A 19,357-nucleotide genomic window follows, 5' to 3' on the forward strand; every position below is an offset into this window, starting at 1 on the left:
AGTTTAATGAGTTTTCTTTGGACCTGGACTTAAACACACAGATATTAAAACAGTTCTGAACAGTAGACACAGGTTCGATGTTAGTGACGGACATCTGAGAAGATTCTTCAGCGGTAGAGGACTTTCCTGTCGCAGAGCATATTCAGATCTTGCGGTTCTGGTTGATTTCATCAAGAACCAAATGCAATACTGCGGACAGCTTCACAGGTTCAGATGGATGTACGCGAAATACAGAGAATGTGAACTACAGCTGAAGAAAGAGGATGTGAGGCTGGTGTGAGAAGCAGTGGTTTCCAACCTTTTATTTCCCCTGACCTCATTTTAACGTCACAAATTTCTGGCGACCCCAGACATTCAAAACAGAGACATTTTTGTTCCCAAAAATTAATTTGTTTTTGATCATGTAACACCTTGCTCTACTATGTTTCAAATAAACGTTAATTTTAGAGGACATTTAGTCTGTATAATGTATATTATTGTGGATGGAGGCAGTAAACCCAGGTGTAGATTACTGCACAAAGGGAGACTTGGATTTTCTTTGGATTTTCCTCGTTATTTTCTAAATGCTTAGTTTTAGTTTAGTTTTAGTTTTGTCGTCTCTTTTCTCTTCTTCTCTGTCGTCGTATTCAGATAAATCCCAGACAGGACTCTGCTGCTTTCTCCCAACTTTAGTCTCCATGTTTCCAGGTAGAGTGGGGACCAGAAGACGACTGGAAACCACAAGTGAACACAAGTGACGGACCTTTAAATATCATTCGGTGCCAGCAGCTAAAATTTCTTGAGGGAAATAAATCACTTTTGTATCAATCCGACATTGACAAAGACAAAAACGAAGGGAATTTTATCCATAATTTTTAGACGTTTTAGTTAGTTTTGTAAACACACAATACAGTTTCAGTTAGTTATCATGTTTTCTTTTAATTATGGTTTTTATTTATTTCAGTTAAAGAAAATGTTTTTTTTAATTCTAGTTTTCATCATTTCGTTAGTTTTTGTTAACGATAATAACCTTGCTTCAGTTTCACAACCACAGTTTGTCATGTCTTTTATGTATTGGGATTGTCTTCGTCAACTCACTAGGGATGGGAATCAATAAGAATTTAACGATTCCGATTCCATTATTGATTTTGCTTCTCGATTCAATTCTCTTATTGTTTCTCATTAGGTGAGGAAATAAAAGAGTACAAACTGGTGTGTTTGCATGAACTGTCTTTTATATTTCCATCTGCACAGAAAATAGAATATATACAGTATGAACGAATAATAAGAACAGATGATGCCGGGGGGGGGGGGGGTACAGTGACAGGACAGTGAAACTCCAGACTCTTTACTAATTCCTCTGTTGCTGCATTTCCACTACATGGAACCGGTTCCACTCTGCTCGTCTCCTGTTGTTGTGCTCCTCATTTCCTTTCCCCTTCCTTCAGAAACTTGTATTTGAGGGGGTGCGACGTTTGTTGCCTGCACCAGAACCAGAACTGGGTCCTGATGACGGCCTGGTGTTCACTCTGCTGCTAGATTCACAAGCACCGCTGAGGAGAGAATCAGATGAATCACATGTGGACGAATGTTTCAGAAGACTGGAGGGATTCCACCTTTAGAAGAACTGGAAGCTTTGACAGAGTTCAACTGGACCTGGTGTGGTCTGTTTGGACCTGGTGTGGTCTGTTTGGACCTGGTGTGGTCTGTTTAGACCTGGTGTGGTCTGTTTGGACCTGGTGTGGTCTGTTTAGACCTGGTGTGGTCTGTTTGGACCTGGTGTGGTCTGTTTAGACCTGGTGTGGACTGGTTAGACCTGGTGTGGTCTGGTTAGACCTGGTGTTGTCTGTTTGGACCATTTCTGCTTCAACACCATGTTGTCTTCGTTCTGACCTAAACAATGCAGCGTACACGTGGCTTCATCGCACATGTGCAACGAAGGCAGAATTGATAAACAGAATTGTTAAACAGGCAAATGATTCCAAGGAATTGAGCTACTGGGATCCAGTTCTCAAAAAGAACCGGTTCTCGATTCCCATCCCTACAACTCACCGCATATTTTTTATTAGTAAGTTTTTATTTTTGTCAGTTACTATACATTCCAGGTGACCCCGCGTGGGGTCCCGACCCTGAGGTTGAAAAACACTGCATTAAAGGAACTGTACGTCCATCTGCACCTGTGGAACTGTACAGATTTCAAAATATAGTTTCCTGAAAATCTCAGTAATTACCGACCCAGAAATATAAATTTGGTGTAGACTATTGTAATTAAATGTTCTGGACCAGATGTTCGCCTTCCTTTGACTCCGCCCTTTTCTCTTCACAGTGTTCGAGGCGTCGAAGGCAGTGGCAGAACCTGAGGACGAAGGACGGCGCTGACACGTGGATCCATGAGTCCAGTGTGCTCCATCCCAGGTCTGGTCTTTAATGCTGAGCTGATGATGTGGTGGAACCCCCCCCCCACCACCACCACCACCCCCACTACCACCTGTATGAAACCACTGATCTGCCTTCATACCGTGGACTCCATGGGTTTGACATGTGTTCTTTTTCCTCTGTGAACACTGTAAAGTCTGAACCACTGGGGTCTGAAATCACACACAAACAGATGCTTTTAACCCAGAAAGACCCAGACACACTTTTACATCAGCTCCAAAACGAACTTTTCTCTCTATTTAACCTTTCATAAGTGTTTTATCCCCATTTAGTATTTTGCATTTTTTCAGTGAAAATTAAGCATTTTCCTATATTTAATTCACTGATCATGTAGGTTTTGATAAAAGCTCAGATTAAAGTTAAGTGTTTTTATATCAGAAACAGAGAAAACTGTAGAAAGTGGACTTTTTCAACAAAAATATCAATAATTGAACATAAACTCAGTGTGTCCATCCACTGTCATGAATGTATTAATATTAGGAGCCATAGCCTAAAGTACAGCTGGATGATAAAATAACACAGGTTTTAATTAAACCTTGTTTCTGTCTGTCCCACATAAACGTCAGTAATTTTTGAGTGAAGTTGAAAAACCCAGATGGTGAAACAACACAAAAATGATATTAACCCTTAAATAACTATTCTGAACTTTTCCCATGTGCTTTATCACCATTCACTTTAATTTTATACTTTGCATTTTACAATGAAAATAATGTATTTTCCTATATTTAGTGTACTGATCCATGTAGATGTTCATATAAATTCCACGGTTATTCTATCAAAGCAGACCTGAACTGAAGAAAGTGTCCCTTGTACAAAATATTTTATTACCTGAACATAAAAATAAGCGTCTGAAACCACTGTCATCGATCCAACTCCATGGGTTTGACTGGTGAATCAATGTTGTAGAAGATGACAGTGTTTCCACGGTAACTACAGAGCCTCTGAACGTCCAAATATGGTCATATCTGATGACCATGAAAAGATGAAGAACTGTATTTGACACCAATTATTGACATGGATTGATAGGATTAATGGATCAGCAGGTATTAAACAGTTTAGATTAGTAGATGGTTTTGGTTTTTGAGGGTTAACAGAATAAATACTGGGTTCTAGATATTATGAAATGATGAATTCTCCTCATTTTTCCAGTATTTTGTTCATTTTCTTCTCACTTTAGAAGGATTTGTTTACTTTTATGCCATATTTTAAGGTTTTTTGCTTAATTTTTTCTGATTTCTCAAGTATTTTGCACATTTTACTCTCATTTTACAAGTTTTTGTACATTTTATCCTATGAATCATTGAGGTAAAACTATATTTTACGCCAGTTAATGACATGTATTGATAGGATGAGTGGATCCACAGGTGTTAAACAGTTTAGATCAGTAGATGGTTTAGGTTAAAGGTGGATGTTTGGGTCTTTAAGGGTTAAAACATCTAAAACTGACTGTTGTGTTTGACATTTTTCCTTATTTTCGTCTTTGAATGAACTGAGTGACATGTTTACATATTAGTGAGAACTGGACAAACAGACAAAAGAAACAAATATTCAATATTCAACCCTGAGTTTTCCAGTAAATAACCTCCACCCTGTTTGGTCAATCATCTAAAAGTCCCAGTGAAATCCTCCACAGATCAGTGAGTGAGTCAGCTATCATAGATTCACACCCATATGGTTTTATTTCGAACTATGTTCTCTGACTGAACAAACTTTATGGATAAAACGACAAAACAGGGTTGGATGACGATACTTAAAAAGGAGGAAGAAAACATGAGAAATGATTGTTTTCTGATGGACTACTGTTTTTTGTAAAGTCAGAAAAAACTGTATTTCTATGGAGCCAATTTAGGGCCGTAAGTTTTGTATATGAAAATATAGAATTTGAAACTGAAAATTTAAGTTTTGATCTTGAATTTTGAAAAAATACAACAATGTATTCAAATTAAAAATAAGTGTATGAAATGTTTTTTCAGGTTAAATATAATTTTGATTCTCTTTGGTAATTCTTTTGAATAAATTATTTCTTTTCATTTTTCACTTTCATATATATTTTAATATTTGATAATATTTATTTTTTTTAGTTGCATGTTTTATCTTTTAAGATTCAGGTCTTATTTTTCCATATTCATATTCCATATTATCAGTTTCAAATTGTATATTTTCATATACAAAACTTATGGCTGATTTAAAGATCCACCTGATTTAAAGATAAGATTACAGTCACTTTCACCTTACGACGGCGTATTAAGGACATAGGAAAAATAAAAACACTTGTCACTACGAAAATAAAGTCGTAATATTCAGAGAATAACGTAATTTTAAAACTTCAGTCAGTTCCTCCTCCACATAAAAGGCAGTTTGCTCTAAATCAGTTCGGTTCTTATGATGAAACAAACCCAAATGTGTACGAACTGTCTTCAAAGTTGTTTGATTAATGCTAACGTGATGATGGTGGGCGGGGCTAATAGTCTCAGTATTCGGTGTGCGGGGCTAATAGGCTCAGTATTCGGTGTGCGGGGCTAATAGGCTCCGTATTTGGTGGGCGGGGCTAATAGGCTCAGTATTTGGTCTTTGCCGTAAACCCCAAATGAAAGTAGAACCTCACAAAATGGTCCAAGTTCTACATTATGTGACAAGTGGGTACGACTTTATTTGTGTAAATTCTGATATTTTTCAGCCGGTGTTTAAATCCTGACGTTATTCTCGTAATATAATGGTTTTATTCTCAAAATATGACGACTTTAATCACATAATATTGTGGCTTTATTCTCATAAAATTATGAGTCTTCTTGTCAAAAATGTTACACCTTTATTCTCGTAGTAACAGGTGTTTTTATTTTCTTATGTGGCTTTAATACACTGTCGTAGAACATTGTGTATAACGTAAATATTTTTACCATTTCATAGTTTCTATTTTTTGTGGAAAGTGATGGACATGCACTGAGAACATGATGACTGATGTCTGTTCTCTGTTCGACTGATTAACACCTAAATACATAATTATACGTACAATTATATCTGGTTTTAGAGACATTATGAGATTATGAGATCATACGGACAGAAAAGTCTCTGTGTAACAGATCAAACTGACGCCACAGAAATGAAGCCTGTGATAAAATAAAACAGACTTCTGTTTATGTTTGATGTTTTTACATAAAGGTCAATTCAATGAAGTCTGTGAAGGTTTCCTAAACACATCTGATGGTTCAGACTGTAGTCGCTTTTCCATTGACCCTCAAACTGTGCGAATAGAACTTATGCATAAAAATTTGCCTAATAGGAAAAACAAGAATTCCACTAAAACTCTTGTTTTTCAATGAAAATTTTCGGTTCTTGTAAGAGGTGGTTTTTCAGGTGTAGTTAAATTGGTTTATGACACAAAACTGTAATGGAAAGACCTTTTAGTCCAACTAGAGTCACATGACCAAAAAAACAAACAGATGTTGATGGATGTTAGAACATGAGAAGAAGACTTTAACCCAAATGTGTGTGTATGTGTGGACACAGCAGGAAACCACATCATTTATGAATTTAGCAGCAGATAGAGGAGGAAGCAGCATTCTAGATTCAAAACAACACAGATTTATGTTCCTGTTTATGGAAGGACTGACACTGACAACTACCACAAGAAAGAAACTAATCAGCACATTTGGATTGAATGGAAAAACCCACATTACACACTTCTGTTTTAACACATTCAGTAAATATCGGTAAAGTTTTGCGCAGATGTCCAATGGAAAAGTGACTGCTGTGAAGCTGCGATGACGGTGACAAACATAAGAGAAAAACAGTGGAATCAGTTTGGATGTTGACAAACGGTTCGTCATAAACCACAGATACTGGTTTAGATTCAAACTACTGAGAAAAACTCATTTCTGTCTTTGTCCTGATTTGACTTTATGTCATTTTAATAATGTTTCATTGTGATCTTTGCTTTTCTTTGCACTGGAATATTGTCATTTACACACTTTTTCTGCACTGTTTTCTATTAAATATTCTTAATAAATATGCATAAAAATTTTGTTTTGTAACTAGTTATTAGAAGATACTCAGACATAACTCCAGTTTCTGTGAATTTAGATAAACCAGCTCTGGTTGGATTCATTTCATATTTTATCTGTATCGTCCTTTGGACAATGTCTATGAAGTTTGTTCACAGTTTTGAGAAATTTTGATTTTGAAATTTTTGAAATATTAAAAATGTGCCTTTCCTTCTAATGGTCCATATTTTGAGGGTTTATATCATATAAAAATTTACAGATATTGATCTAGTTCTTATTGATCACTGATAGAAGTCATATATTTCATTTGGGTCAATGACCTTTCAGGGTTTGTACACATTTTTCCAGGTCAAATTCAAGCACTTTTAAGGTCATTTTTACATTTTCCAGCCCAGCATCTTATATCACTGGGGTCAAATACATGTAGTCAGGATTATTATTTTCACTTTTTATCACAGTGATGTACATTGTATAATGAATAAACATCTAAAATTAAGTTTCATAAGAGCAAAAAGTTTATAAAATAAAGGAGAACACAAAGTTTTATCCAAAAAAAAGAGGAAGTCACTTGGTGTTCTTCAAACACACTCGCACCGAGACAAAGATTCAGATCAAACTGTACCTGGAGTCCACCTGAGAACACCTGGAACTGACTTTTCTGACATAAAGTTGTATTTTTACCTCCACCAAGGAGGTTATGTTTTCATCAGGGTTTGTTTGTTTGTCTGTTAACAAGGTAAGTCAGAAAGTTCTGGAAGGATTTGGATGAAATTTTCAGGGAATGTTGATACTGGCACAAGGAACAAATGATTACATTTTGGTGGTGATCGGGGGGCTGATCTGCCATGGTGAAGGTCTGCGCTCTCTGAGTGCTTTTCTAGTTCTAAATGTATCACCTCTGTGTAAGTAGCTTTGACTGGACATATGAAAAATAAACACATAAATCACATCACAGTTAGAACTACAAGCACCCGTACAAACCCTTTGACCTTGGAGGTGAAATTCAAGGTCACCAACGTCTGCATTTAAACAATCTTCTTAAAAACTACTGGTTGGATTCATTTCAAATTTTATCTGTTTCTTCCCTGGGGTAAAGTCTATAAACTTTGTTCAGTTTTAATTTTTTGACAAACTTTTTGTCAGGATCTGTGCCTGTGTGACTCTCAGCTCCTCCTTCTCCTCATCATCATCATCAGACTCACCTGCTGGCGCTGCATGGCTGCAGCCAATTACCTCCAGCCTATTTAAGGCTTTGGTTTGGAGCCATGCAGTGCTGGTCCATTCCTCTTCACTCCTCTCCATAGCCCGGACATTTATCCATCTTCGTCTACGGACTCCGACCCAGGTTTTGTGTGTTTTTTACCCGTCTTCCTCTACAGACTCTTATCCAGGTTTTGTGTTAAGTTTTGTTTTTTCCCGTTGTGTTGTTTTCATTTATGTTAAATAAACTTGTGTTTTTTTTCCCTTCAGTACCGTGCATTTGAGTCCCCCCCCCATTGTGACACTTTTGAAATATTAAAAATGTTCCTTTCCTTCTAATGGTCCATATTCTGATGGTTTAGAACATGTAAATGGTTAGAGATATTACTCTAGTTCCTACTGGTCACTGATAGAAGTCATAGATGGACTGTGATTGGATGAGTTGAGTTCTCCTCCAGTGAAAGTCCCGCCCACTTCTGTTAGATTGATCTGCATCCAGAACCAGGACTGGAACATAGACCAGAACCAGGACTGGAACTCAGAACAGAACCAGGACTAGAACACAGAACAGAACCAGGACTAGAACACAGAACAGATTCTGACGTACAGAGTTTGAAGTGTTTCAGTCTGAGCTTCATGGGTTTTATAAACACACTGGACACAAAGTCATGAAATGATCTGAGGTGATGAGTCTGAACGATGCACACGGTGTGTACGAGTTTATTAAAGTGCAAAAAAAAAAGCACAGTTTATTCTAGAACCATTCACTGAGCTGAACAGTAGAAAAGTCACAAGTTGAAGATTTAGAAAAGTGAAAAGCACTTTGAGAGATGCAGACCCAGAAGAACCTGCTACTGTAGGACCAGGTCCAGTCCAGATCCACTGAACCTGCTGCTGTAGAACCAGGTCCATATGTCCTCTCTACAGTCTAGTGTTTTAGTCAACAGCCCCCCCCCCCCCCCCACACACACACACACACACACACACACACACGCACACACACAGATCCGATCAAAGAACACAAGGAACACCTGAAGAACGTATTGATGTAAAAAAGTACCAAATAGATTTATTTTCAGCAGTGATACAATGTGAACTGGTTAATAAACATTAGACTTTACAAATTCCATCTTATTCAAGCTTCATATTTACAGAGTTAAAGGAATGTCTGCCTTTCAGTTGGTCCTCGACGCACAAACAGGTTTAAAGTCTGGAACCGACTGAACAGATGTTCCATGTGGACAGATATGGAAGGAGACCAGGAACAGATGAAGTGGTCCGGTACGCCGGGAAAACCTGAACTCATTTCTGTTCCAAATATCTGATCACCTTGAAAATCAGACTGAATCACCTACAGAGGAAGTTTACACTGAGATCCAAGAACTGAATTATAGAGGATAGATCTGGAAATCTGATTTACACTTATCTGAACAAGAGCATTTACACTTTTTCCATTGGCAGAATTTTTTGTTTCATTCAAGATATTTTTTTTGCTTAAGTTGTGATTTATTTTTGTTTAATTCAATTCAATTCAATTTTTTTTTTTTTTTGCTTAATTGAAGATTTTTGCATAAATCAAGATTTTCAACTTGCCTAAATCCCATCTATTTGTTTGTTTTTTTGTTGTTTTTTTTTTCAGATAAGGCACTTATTCACTATTCAGAATCAGAACCCTAAATTCCCTAGTCGACCCCTGGAAACTCTGGGTGATTTATTATTAGCTATTGATCCTGAACAAAAGTGGCTAATTTCTAGCATTTACAGCCTTATTAATTCTACTAAGGATATCCCAGCATCTGGCCCCAAGGACTCTTGGGAGCAAGAGCTTGGAATCGCACTGGCTGATGATTATTGGTGACAAGTCTTACGGTTAGTTCACTGCTCTTCAATCTGTGCCAGGCATGGTCTCCTACAGTGTACACAAAGCTCACTATACTAATTTGAGGTTGTCTTGGATTTACCTTAATGTATCTGACTCGAGTAATAGGTGCTAACAATCTCCAGCCGACCATTCCAACATGTTTTGGTTCTGTCCCAGGCTTGCCACATTTTGGTCTGAAATACTCAAAACTCTCAACACAGCGTATAACACTACTATCTCCCCTGATCCTGTGTTGGCTCTGTTTAGTGCCCCCCCGCAGCCTTTTACTTCTAAAGTCATACAGACTGTTCTCGCTTTAGCCACTTTATTGGCCAGGTGTCTCATTCTCCTCAACTGGAAACACCTTCAACTTCCATCTCATTGCAGGTGGGTGGAAGAGCTGTTACTGTCCATTAGACTTGAAAAACTTAGATTTTCCTTCAATGGTTCCTTAAAGTCATTTGAAAAAACTTGGAGACCTCTCTTAAATTATATTGAAACCTTGACATCTCTGCCTAGTCGTGATGATTGAGCCCCTCCCCGCCCCTTTTTGTTTTGTTTTTTGTTCATTGGTTTGTGTTGTTTTATTTTAGCTACTTATTGATTGATTGATTGATTGATTGATTTTGTTTTGTTAATTAGACAATTGTTGTATCTATTCTGCACTGATTACTTGTCAATATTGGATTTACATTAAGAATAGTCTTCTTTTGGGTAGGGTGGGATTGTGGGAGGGATTAAAAGAAAAATGAAACAATGGAAGTCCTTTCTATCACATTGCAGTGTCATGCCTGTGAAATTACTTCCAATAAAGAAAGTTTATAAAAATAAATAAATAAGGCCTTCATCACCCTTCTTCCCATGATCCGTCGTCCCTGCTGTCATCTGGGAACAAATATCATAACCCCCGCTCCAGATATAGTAGATACTGAAATACTTTTAGGGGATCAATATTATTACTGAACTAATGATAATAACTGTGTTTATTATTATTTTATCAGTATTCTTGATTCAGTATCTCTGAGGCACTGGAACTTGTTTTTATAGTAGTTGGTACAATGTAAAATCCAATAGTTGGCCTGACACACATTCATTAGTTACAAAATTATTAAAAAAATATGCACTTATGACTTGTATTTATGAAGTAACAGTTACTTGCATGGAGAAAAATGCTAAATACTTAGTGTTTAGAGTGGAAATTACTTCACTTAGAGTTGAGCTCACTAACAACAATAAGGACCCAACACTGCGTTCAAAGAAGAGGAAGTGAGCATGCGCAGTAACAACATTCAGTCTCCTGCTCAGCCATGTGGAACTGAGTCCAGTTCACCGATCCGGGGCACCGAGGGCAACCTGCAGACTCCACCGTGGAGCCGTGTATTTTATTCTTTTGAAAAATATTAAGGTAAGTTATCAAGCACGTTTGACTGTTTATACGTTTTAATTACTGCTCTGACTGTTAGCGTTCGTTAGCTAATATTAGCGTTAGTTAGCTAGCTAACGAGCTAAGTGTGTGTAGCATTAGCCTGTTGGGGCCAGTTTGGGCGGTTTCCCACCATAGACCTGTGATTAACTGAAAACCTATCAACAGTTTCAAAGCCGAGTTACTTTGAAAGTCCCACATTTGAAATGTTGTAGTACGAGTTTTCCGTTTTTCCTAAGTTGACACCAAAGGTATTTTGGCCGGACTTTCAAATTGTCAGTGTGGAAATTATGGTTTTCAGTGAATGCAGCATGAATGTGTTCCATTCAAAGACATGATTAAATGAGGTTCATAATGTACTGACACTGTCTGTTACGACTGTGACGATACAGTAATCTCACGATACGATACGATACCCAATATTCAGCTCACAATTCGCTATATATCATGATATTCAGCCAACGATATGATTTGATGTGCTTCGGTACGATTCAATACACTTACATAATTTTCTGAAATATTTTAAAGAGACTGATTTTGGTGACATCTTGTGAGTGTTCCATTGACTTGAATTAATTGAACTGAAAACTGAAAGCATCGATCAGTTACACAATATATGACTGACTCTGACTGGACACAGAGTCTACAGCTGACAAATGCTGGACAAAATGAATTAAAGATCTGATTAGAAAAATTGTCTGATTTACTGAAACAGTGCAAACTGTGGCTTCCAAGCCTTGGAAAAGTGCAGAATCTATAATCCCCTTATTAAACTTTTTATAAACGTATACAAATCAGAACTCCCAAGAGGGATAATATCACAGCTTTATAAGAATATTTCAAATCTTAATAATCATTCCACCAGATACATTAAAGAACTAGAAAAGCACTCGGAGAGCACAGACCCCCCCGCCCCCGCCCCCCCCCCCCCCATCACCACCACCAAAATGTAATCATTTGTTCCTTGTGCCAGTATCAACATTTGAAATTTTCATCCAAATCTGTCCATAACTTTTTGAATTATCGCGCACACGGACGGACGGACAGACAGAGAGACAAACCAACGCCGGCAAAAACATAACCTCCTTGGCGGTGGTAAAAATGGGAAAAGGAAGGAGGATTTGTAATAACAGATGAAGAGCGGACATGCACATCTCGCTTTCCTTCTTTTTAAACCCGAAGTGCTCCCACACATCTGCTTTTAAGTATGAAGGTGCTGGATTTATATTCGCCACCATTCTCCTAAATCTCTTAGCTCTAACTGCGTAAACAGGAAGAGAAAGACGTGGGCGTCTGTGTAAAGAGAGTATCTAGACAGGTAATAATAATAATAATAATACATTTTATTTATAGGCGCCTTTCTTGGCACTCAAGGACACCGTACAGTAAAACAGTAAGGGTAAGTTGCTAGAAATGCTCTACAGCGACACTAGTGGCTGGCTGACTGACCTAATCGCTCTTCCTGCAAAGCGAACAGGGGAAATGGGCAGTGAGCAGAGTGCCAGACAGAACACGGGGGATTTGAATGGGGCTTCAATACTTGCGGCTGAAAAATCAATACTTTCTGGGCAAACAAAATATCGATATATATCGCGGAATCGATAAAATTGCTCAGCCTTACTGTCTGTCCGAGGAGAAACGGTGAAGGCTGGCAAGAGGCTACAGGATGTTTGTCAAGCTGCTTATCTGTAAAGTTAATGTTAGCTGTGAAGTTGCATCATTTGTGTGTTGGGTGTTATGTTAAAAGGTTGTTTTTCAAGGTGCAATTTTACTGTCAAAAATATTTTTAAATTATGACCTCCACCTCGATGTGTTAAAAAGAAATCTTAAGACACATTTTTAGCCTTTAAGCAAGGTGCCTCCATTAGTTGATTTATTGATTTATATGAAGCTATCTAATTTTTTGTGCCCTTGCTCACCTGTGCTTTTTGTTTTTGTTGCAGTGTCTTTCTGTCATGTACAGCACATTGGGTGTAGAAATGTGCTATATAGATTAAGACTGATAACCTCCTAAGACCCAGCTATGGGTTATGGGAAAACTTTGAAGGAGCAGTGGCCAGCTCTTTTTACAGAGAGACAAGTAAGTACTGACATAATATTAATAAAATAGTTTTTCCTTTGTAAGCCTTTTTTTTTTTTTTTTTTTTTTGCAGTACTCCACCTTCTCTGTTCTGTCCGGAAGAGGTCACAGAAAAAAAAATTTAAGGGCTGAAATTTTTTTTTATCCATTTTAGAAAAAAATCAGAATTCAGAGGAAAAAACTCTGAATTCTGGGGGGAAAAAGTCATAAATCTGAGAATTTCTTACTTTTACCCTCAGAATGCTGACTTTTTCAGGAACAGATTATTTATTTATTTATTTTAATTAAAAAATTTTTTTATCCCTGTACTATTTTTTTTTTTAGTGGTCCTAATACTTTTCCCATCTTCCATAGTTCTGCAAGTTTGCTTAGTGACTAAATACTAAATGACAGTCTGCCAATTACTGTTGTAATAAAATTAACAATTGTGAATGTATTTTTTCCACACAGGCACAACCCTATTTACTCACCATGCTTTTTGCTCTGTGTTGCAGAGTTCAATAGGGTAGTCACCAAGAACCTACAGGTGGACTTCTTCAAGGTCCTGGACCGCCACACACCACGCTTTGTCAAGCTCTGCAAGACAGACAGGATGTGTGGGACAGACCCTGACAGAGCTGGTGCAACAACTGATGCAGCGGTAAGTCTATGAAAGGCTTCTTCTCTTTTTGTTTCTCACGGTAAAATGAGATGAGTAGATGATGACTGTTTTTTTCATTTTTGGGTGAATCATCAAAGCTTTTGAAAAGGTGAAATTAGAAAGTGTACACTTCGCGCGTGTGACGTCTTAGCATTCGCTCACTTCCTGCAGCTTCAAACAGATCCTACAGCTCTTCTTTGACATAGGTGCAGGATCTGTTTGAAGCTGTAGGAAGCAAGTGAACGCTATGACGTCACACACGTGAAATGTAGATTTTCTAATTACATCTTTTCAAAAGCTTATATCTCAACAGTTAAACCACAGTTTTACCCCAAAGTATGACTTGGTTGGCTTTAAAATTTACATTTTGAATTAATGTCACAACTCAAACAGGACCAAAAGATAATACTTTCCTTCTCATTCAGTGCCATTCATATTTTTTTCTGCTCAAAGGTCCCATGAGGTCCACTGGAAGGGGTGTGACATAGGCACTCTATAATTCTATTATGTGAACAGTTGTGATGAATTTGACTGGTTTGGGGTTAGCGATGTTCCTGATAAGTCAGTTAAATGATTCTAATATCACTAGCTGGCGTCAGAAACATTAGTTGGTTAAACTAATTATTAATATATTATTAATGTACATGTTGCATCTAAGATGTTATACAGCCACCAACCACTAGCCAGGGCTGCAACCCCCCCCCCCCCCCCCCCAACCCCAATCTCCACACTCGGCTGGAAATTCAAATGGCTCCCACATACATGCAGTATTTTTTCAGACTATGTTGCTAAAATTGTTGTACATTTTGACACTTTTCTGGTTGTTTTGTTACTTTTAGACTAATTACTAATTACTAATTCCTGGAACATCTCTAGTAGGGGTGTATTCTGATGATGTGAAACTAGTTTTTGGCCTCAGGCCAGATGAAATGGTGACAATTTTGAATTGACAATTTACAACATTTCCCTGTTGTAATGTAATATTTTTGTTTGGTTTCTTCACAGGATTGTGACACTGATGAGACCTGGGCCCCAGTGTCTGTCAGAGTGGTGAGTGTTGTCCATGAAGATCTGCAACTCACTCCAAATCAGCTCCACCTTCACCCAATATCTACTGCCATCATTGTTGAGGGAGGTATCGTAATGGATGATCTCCAAAACCTACCTGAGGCACTTTGCCTCTTGTATGGACTGTCCTACACCTTACGTTTAGACCCTAAAAGCCATGAAAAACACTTTTGGCTTCATTCAGAGTAATGCTTGGCTTGGGAGAGAACAAACTCTCACCAAAGTTGCAAAGTCTTAAAAATCTGTTGTTGAGTTAGAAGGCAAAGGTACAGTTGGTGACATTTGGCAAATGTCAGTTGTTCAGGAGTGAATTCAGTTGTTTTTATTGTTCACTAAATTCAGATTCAGATTAAGACACTCCACTTAAATTGTTAGCCCATGGGTTCATCAGAAAGTTACTAGAGGCGGTGTACATTTATGTATATTCATTCACATGTATGTGAGATCCATTACCTGTCTTTACTGTCTCATGTACATATATATATATATATATATATATATATATATATATATATATATATATATATATATATATATATATAAATTTTTATTTTGTGATGTTTGAATAACATTGTTCAGGGATACACTTGACAGCATGTTGGTTGTACCACCTTGGATGGTCTAAAAAAAGTTACTTATTAAAATTTTAAAGAGCTGTGTTTACAGTGTTCTTGATATTACAGTATTAAACCTGTGTTTGTGGATGTCAGTCTTTAAAAAAAAAAAGTTGATATAAAAATAAAAAAACAATTGATATAATTGAACTTTCAACTGTATTATTACCTTGATTTATTATGTTTAATTATAATTCAGATTGTTTTAGGAGAATGGAACCTGTTTTTAATTCCTGTGTCGATATTTAAGGCACTTAAATTGCTGAAGTAACACCTACTTGCTTATTTCAAGGCAATCGGTTTGCATGGTTTTAGCGAGTAAGTCAGATTGCTGTTCAAGTAAATGTAACTTAGAAATGCTAAGTTAGTCTGACTTAGGTAAGTGTGTTAAAGGGACTAAAGACAGAGTAGTCTTTATGAAGTCGAGAGTACATCTAAGGTAAGTTATCTAGTACACTCTACTTGATTGTTTTAGTTGCTCAAACTCATTTATAAGTGTACTCTACGAAGGAAGCACTAGTTAATACAACTTAAAATACTTTGTTCTCTTTACTTGTTTTTTTAAGTGCAATCAGTTTGCATGCTTTTTCTAAGTAATGATAACTAATTGGGTTTTACAGTGCTATGTTTACCAACACAGCCTCCAGATTATCAAATCTACTGCATGCTGGCTCTCTGGATATCAGTGGGCGTGACTGAACCTATGGGCTGAACCAGGGGAGGGATTAAACCTGGTTCAATGGGCGTCACTAGATCCTGGGTGATTCTGCAGCGAGCACCCTCTCAGGCAGACATGGAAGGGACCACCCTGTAGCCTGGACAGAAGGGAAAATGGACGAGACAAGGTGGGTCATAAAACCACGCACAGTTGGTCACAACCGAATAGCTCCGTTATGATGTTTGGTCGATTTTATATACAGGTTATTAAAAAGAGAAAAAAAAGTAAAAACCATAGGAATGTTACTGTATTTGTTGAACAGGTGACACATGTTGATTGAACTGTAAACTAACCATAAACTGACAAAGACACCAAGGAAAGATGAAAGTTAAACAGATCAAACAATAGGACCAAAACAGTTCAGTCTGCAAATACATGGGAACAGTTTATTATATCTGTGAATATCAATGATTATCATGATACAGGTCAAATCATTATGTATGTAAAGTTAAAGGCTGGTTGAACAAGTTATTTGCAGGATTCTTTGTGGTCACAACAATGACAAACACTTTACAAACAGTGACAGAGTATTTTAAATTAATTATTTATTTTTTATATCCATTTTATCTCTTGTGATGTATGTTCCCTTATTCTATCTCTGTGAATTAATATTGGATTACTGAAGCATCTATCTATCTATGGACCAGATCATGCAAAAGTGAACATCAGTGTCATAATAAAAAAATTAAAGTTTCTCCTATCATTTCTCAAATAGGCTCATTTTTTTATCTTAAGAACTCTATTTTATGGAACTGTTTACAAAATTTTGGTATCAATTGTAGAAAAAAAAAGATAAAACTGTTATACTTGTGACAAATACAGGGTGGGGAAGCAAAATTTACAATCAACATTTAGTTGTTTTTTCTCAGCAGGCACTACGTCAATTGTTTTGAACCCAAACATATACTGATGTCATAATCATACCTAACACTATTATCCATACCTTTTCAGAAACTTTTGCCCATATGAGTAATCACGAAAGCAAACGTCAAAGAGTGTGTGATTTGCTGAATGCACTTGTCACACCAAAGGAGATTTCAAAAATAGTTGGAGTGTCCATAAAGACTGTTTAGAATGGAAAGAAGAGAATGACTATGAGCAAAACTATTACCAGAAAGTCTGGAAGATACTATTAAAAAAGAATGGGAGAAGTTGTCACCCGAATATTTGAGGAACACTTGCGCAAGTTTCAGGAAGCGTGTGAAGGCAGTTATTGAGAAAGAAGGAGGACACATAGAATAAAAACATTTTATATTATGGACATTTTCTTGTGGCAAATAAATTCTCATGACTTTCAATAAACTAACTGGTCATACACTGTCTTTCAATCCCTGCCTCAAAATATTGTAAATTTTGCTTCCCCACCCTGTGTGTAAATGCACTATTAACTATAATAATAATATTTGTTCAGACTCATATATGTAAATGCATTATTAACTTTAATAATAATATTTGTTACGCCTGTAAGGGTACACAAAATTTTCAGTTTGGTACGTTTTCGGTTTTGAAAGCCATGGTTGGTTCATTCATTGATTCATTCATTCATTCATTCATTTATTCATTTATTTATTTATTTATTTGGTGTGGGAAGAAAGAAAACCCCTCAAAATGTCTTTAATGCATTTATTATGAATTTTTGAACATTTTTCCCCCAATTTTTGGAGACAATAGAACATAGAAAAACAGGAATAATATAATTCTGCTGCTATAAATCAAATAGAAAATAAAATAAAATAAAATATTACTGAAAGTATTTTAAACATTAGTATTACACTTTTCCCTGAAAGGGAGTTTTGAACAAACAACAAAAATCCAATCACAGTTCTGTCAGTTCACATTCTGCAGAAAAATAACAACAAAAAAAAATCCACATGAAGTGCAACATTAACAAGAGGTTAAACTGGTATTCTGTTTAAACAAACTGAAGAGAAACACTGACACTTTGTGTATTTGTGTGTGCATGTGTGTGTGTGTGTGAGAGAGAGAGAGAGAGAGAGAGAGAGAGAGAGAGAGAAAGAAAGCTAGTGTAAGTGTTTGAGAACTGCTGTAGTTCATAGGCGGCAAACAACATTCATCTTGTCATCGTCTCTTTTCATGTTGTTGTCTTTCACTGGGACCTGAAGTGATCCTAAACTGGACTATGATGATGGTGGAGGGTCTTCAATCGGTTCCTTTCAGGTTGACATCATATTTGTTGTTGTTACCTCCGCCAAGGAGATTATGCTTTTGCCGGCGTTGGTTTGTCTGTCTGTCTGTCTGTGTGCAAGATAACTCAAAAGTTATGGACGGATTTGGATGAAAATTTCAGGAAATGTTGATACTGGCACAAGGAACAAATGATTAAATTTTGGTGGTGATCGGGGGAGGGGGGGCACTGATCTGCCTCGGTGGAGGTCTAGGCTCTCTGAGTGCTTTTCTAGTTTTTTTTTTTTTGTTTTTTTTTTACCTTATATCAGCTGTTATTTCATATTTCGGGTCAATGTGCGCTCCTTCAATATGTCCAAGTAGAACTTGCGTGGATTTAAAGTTCCGCATCGACTGACATCTTTCGTTCCTTTGTCTTTTTCTCATCATACTGTGCTGTTTCAGTACAGCTGTGTACAGAACCGAACAGGTGCGTACCGTAACGGTTTGATTCGGTATGTAGACCGTTACAGGTCTAATATTTGTTCTAGACTCCTATATGTAAATGCACTATTAACTTTAATAAGAATATTTGTTCAGACTCAAATATGTATGTATGTGGATTTTCTTGCATTAATTTTTACATACTGTACGTGTCTTTTGCAAACGTTGACAAATATAAGACTTACAGTCTGTGATAGAAGATTACTTTTACTGTTGAAACCCTTTTGTGTTCAGCTGAAGGTGCTGAACCATCAGTAACAGTAAACCAGTGCTGCCACATCCCTTTTCTCCTTTTGTGTCACACTATTGAGCTCATACTTCATTTCTGTCACTTCTTCATGTCTTTGTTTCATTTTTAGTCGTTCTGCCTCTTTATCAGCCTCATGTTCTACTTCACTGACTGCTCTTATGTTCTTTGCTGTACTGGTTTTGTTGCCTGCCGTCGACGCTTCAGTCTGATTTCCCAGAGTCTGACTCAGTGCTAGGTTTTTATTTCTTTTGTGCTTCATATCTGTTTTATCATTTTGGCTTCACCAGTTACTTGTAAGTCTCTGAAATTATATTGCAACACCACACCCTAGAACTGTACACAATGGAATGCTTTAGCAGTGTGGTTTTCCTGTTTCAATGTGATCGTTACCAAAGTCTGCACTGAGTTTTCCAACCCTTAGACTGGGTTGCACAGCCACACGATGTTGACTGTCCAAAC

The 19,357-nt window shown here is 37.1% G+C and overlaps 2 protein-coding genes across 5 annotated transcripts in view; both read left to right on the top strand.

Annotated features, from left to right (window-relative positions):
* LOC115421816 (uncharacterized) overlaps positions 1-2,468 on the top strand; it is a 38,869-nt gene extending 36,401 nt beyond the window's left edge. The window contains exon 9 of the mRNA XM_030137760.1: positions 2,306-2,468. Coding sequence (XP_029993620.1) covers positions 2,306-2,358 — 53 coding nt within the window. The 3' untranslated portion in view covers positions 2,359-2,468. The remainder of the gene's footprint in view (positions 1-2,305) is intronic.
* A 13,609-nt stretch (positions 2,469-16,077) lies between these two features.
* LOC115421813 (uncharacterized) overlaps positions 16,078-19,357 on the top strand; it is a 32,682-nt gene continuing 29,402 nt past the window's right edge. Inside the window, exon 1 of one of the 4 annotated variants that reach the window (XM_030137756.1) lies at positions 16,078-16,147. In XM_030137756.1, the coding sequence (XP_029993616.1) occupies positions 16,134-16,147 (14 nt within the window). In that variant the 5' untranslated portion in view covers positions 16,078-16,133. Of the gene's footprint in view, positions 16,148-18,069; positions 18,199-19,357 lie in introns of those variants that run through there. The other 3 variants (XM_030137754.1, XM_030137753.1, XM_030137755.1) reach the window with 3 other exon arrangements.

Source organism: Sphaeramia orbicularis, chromosome 7, assembly GCF_902148855.1.
Source record: "Sphaeramia orbicularis chromosome 7, fSphaOr1.1, whole genome shotgun sequence".
In the NCBI taxonomy this organism is placed as follows: Eukaryota; Metazoa; Chordata; class Actinopteri; order Kurtiformes; family Apogonidae; genus Sphaeramia; species Sphaeramia orbicularis.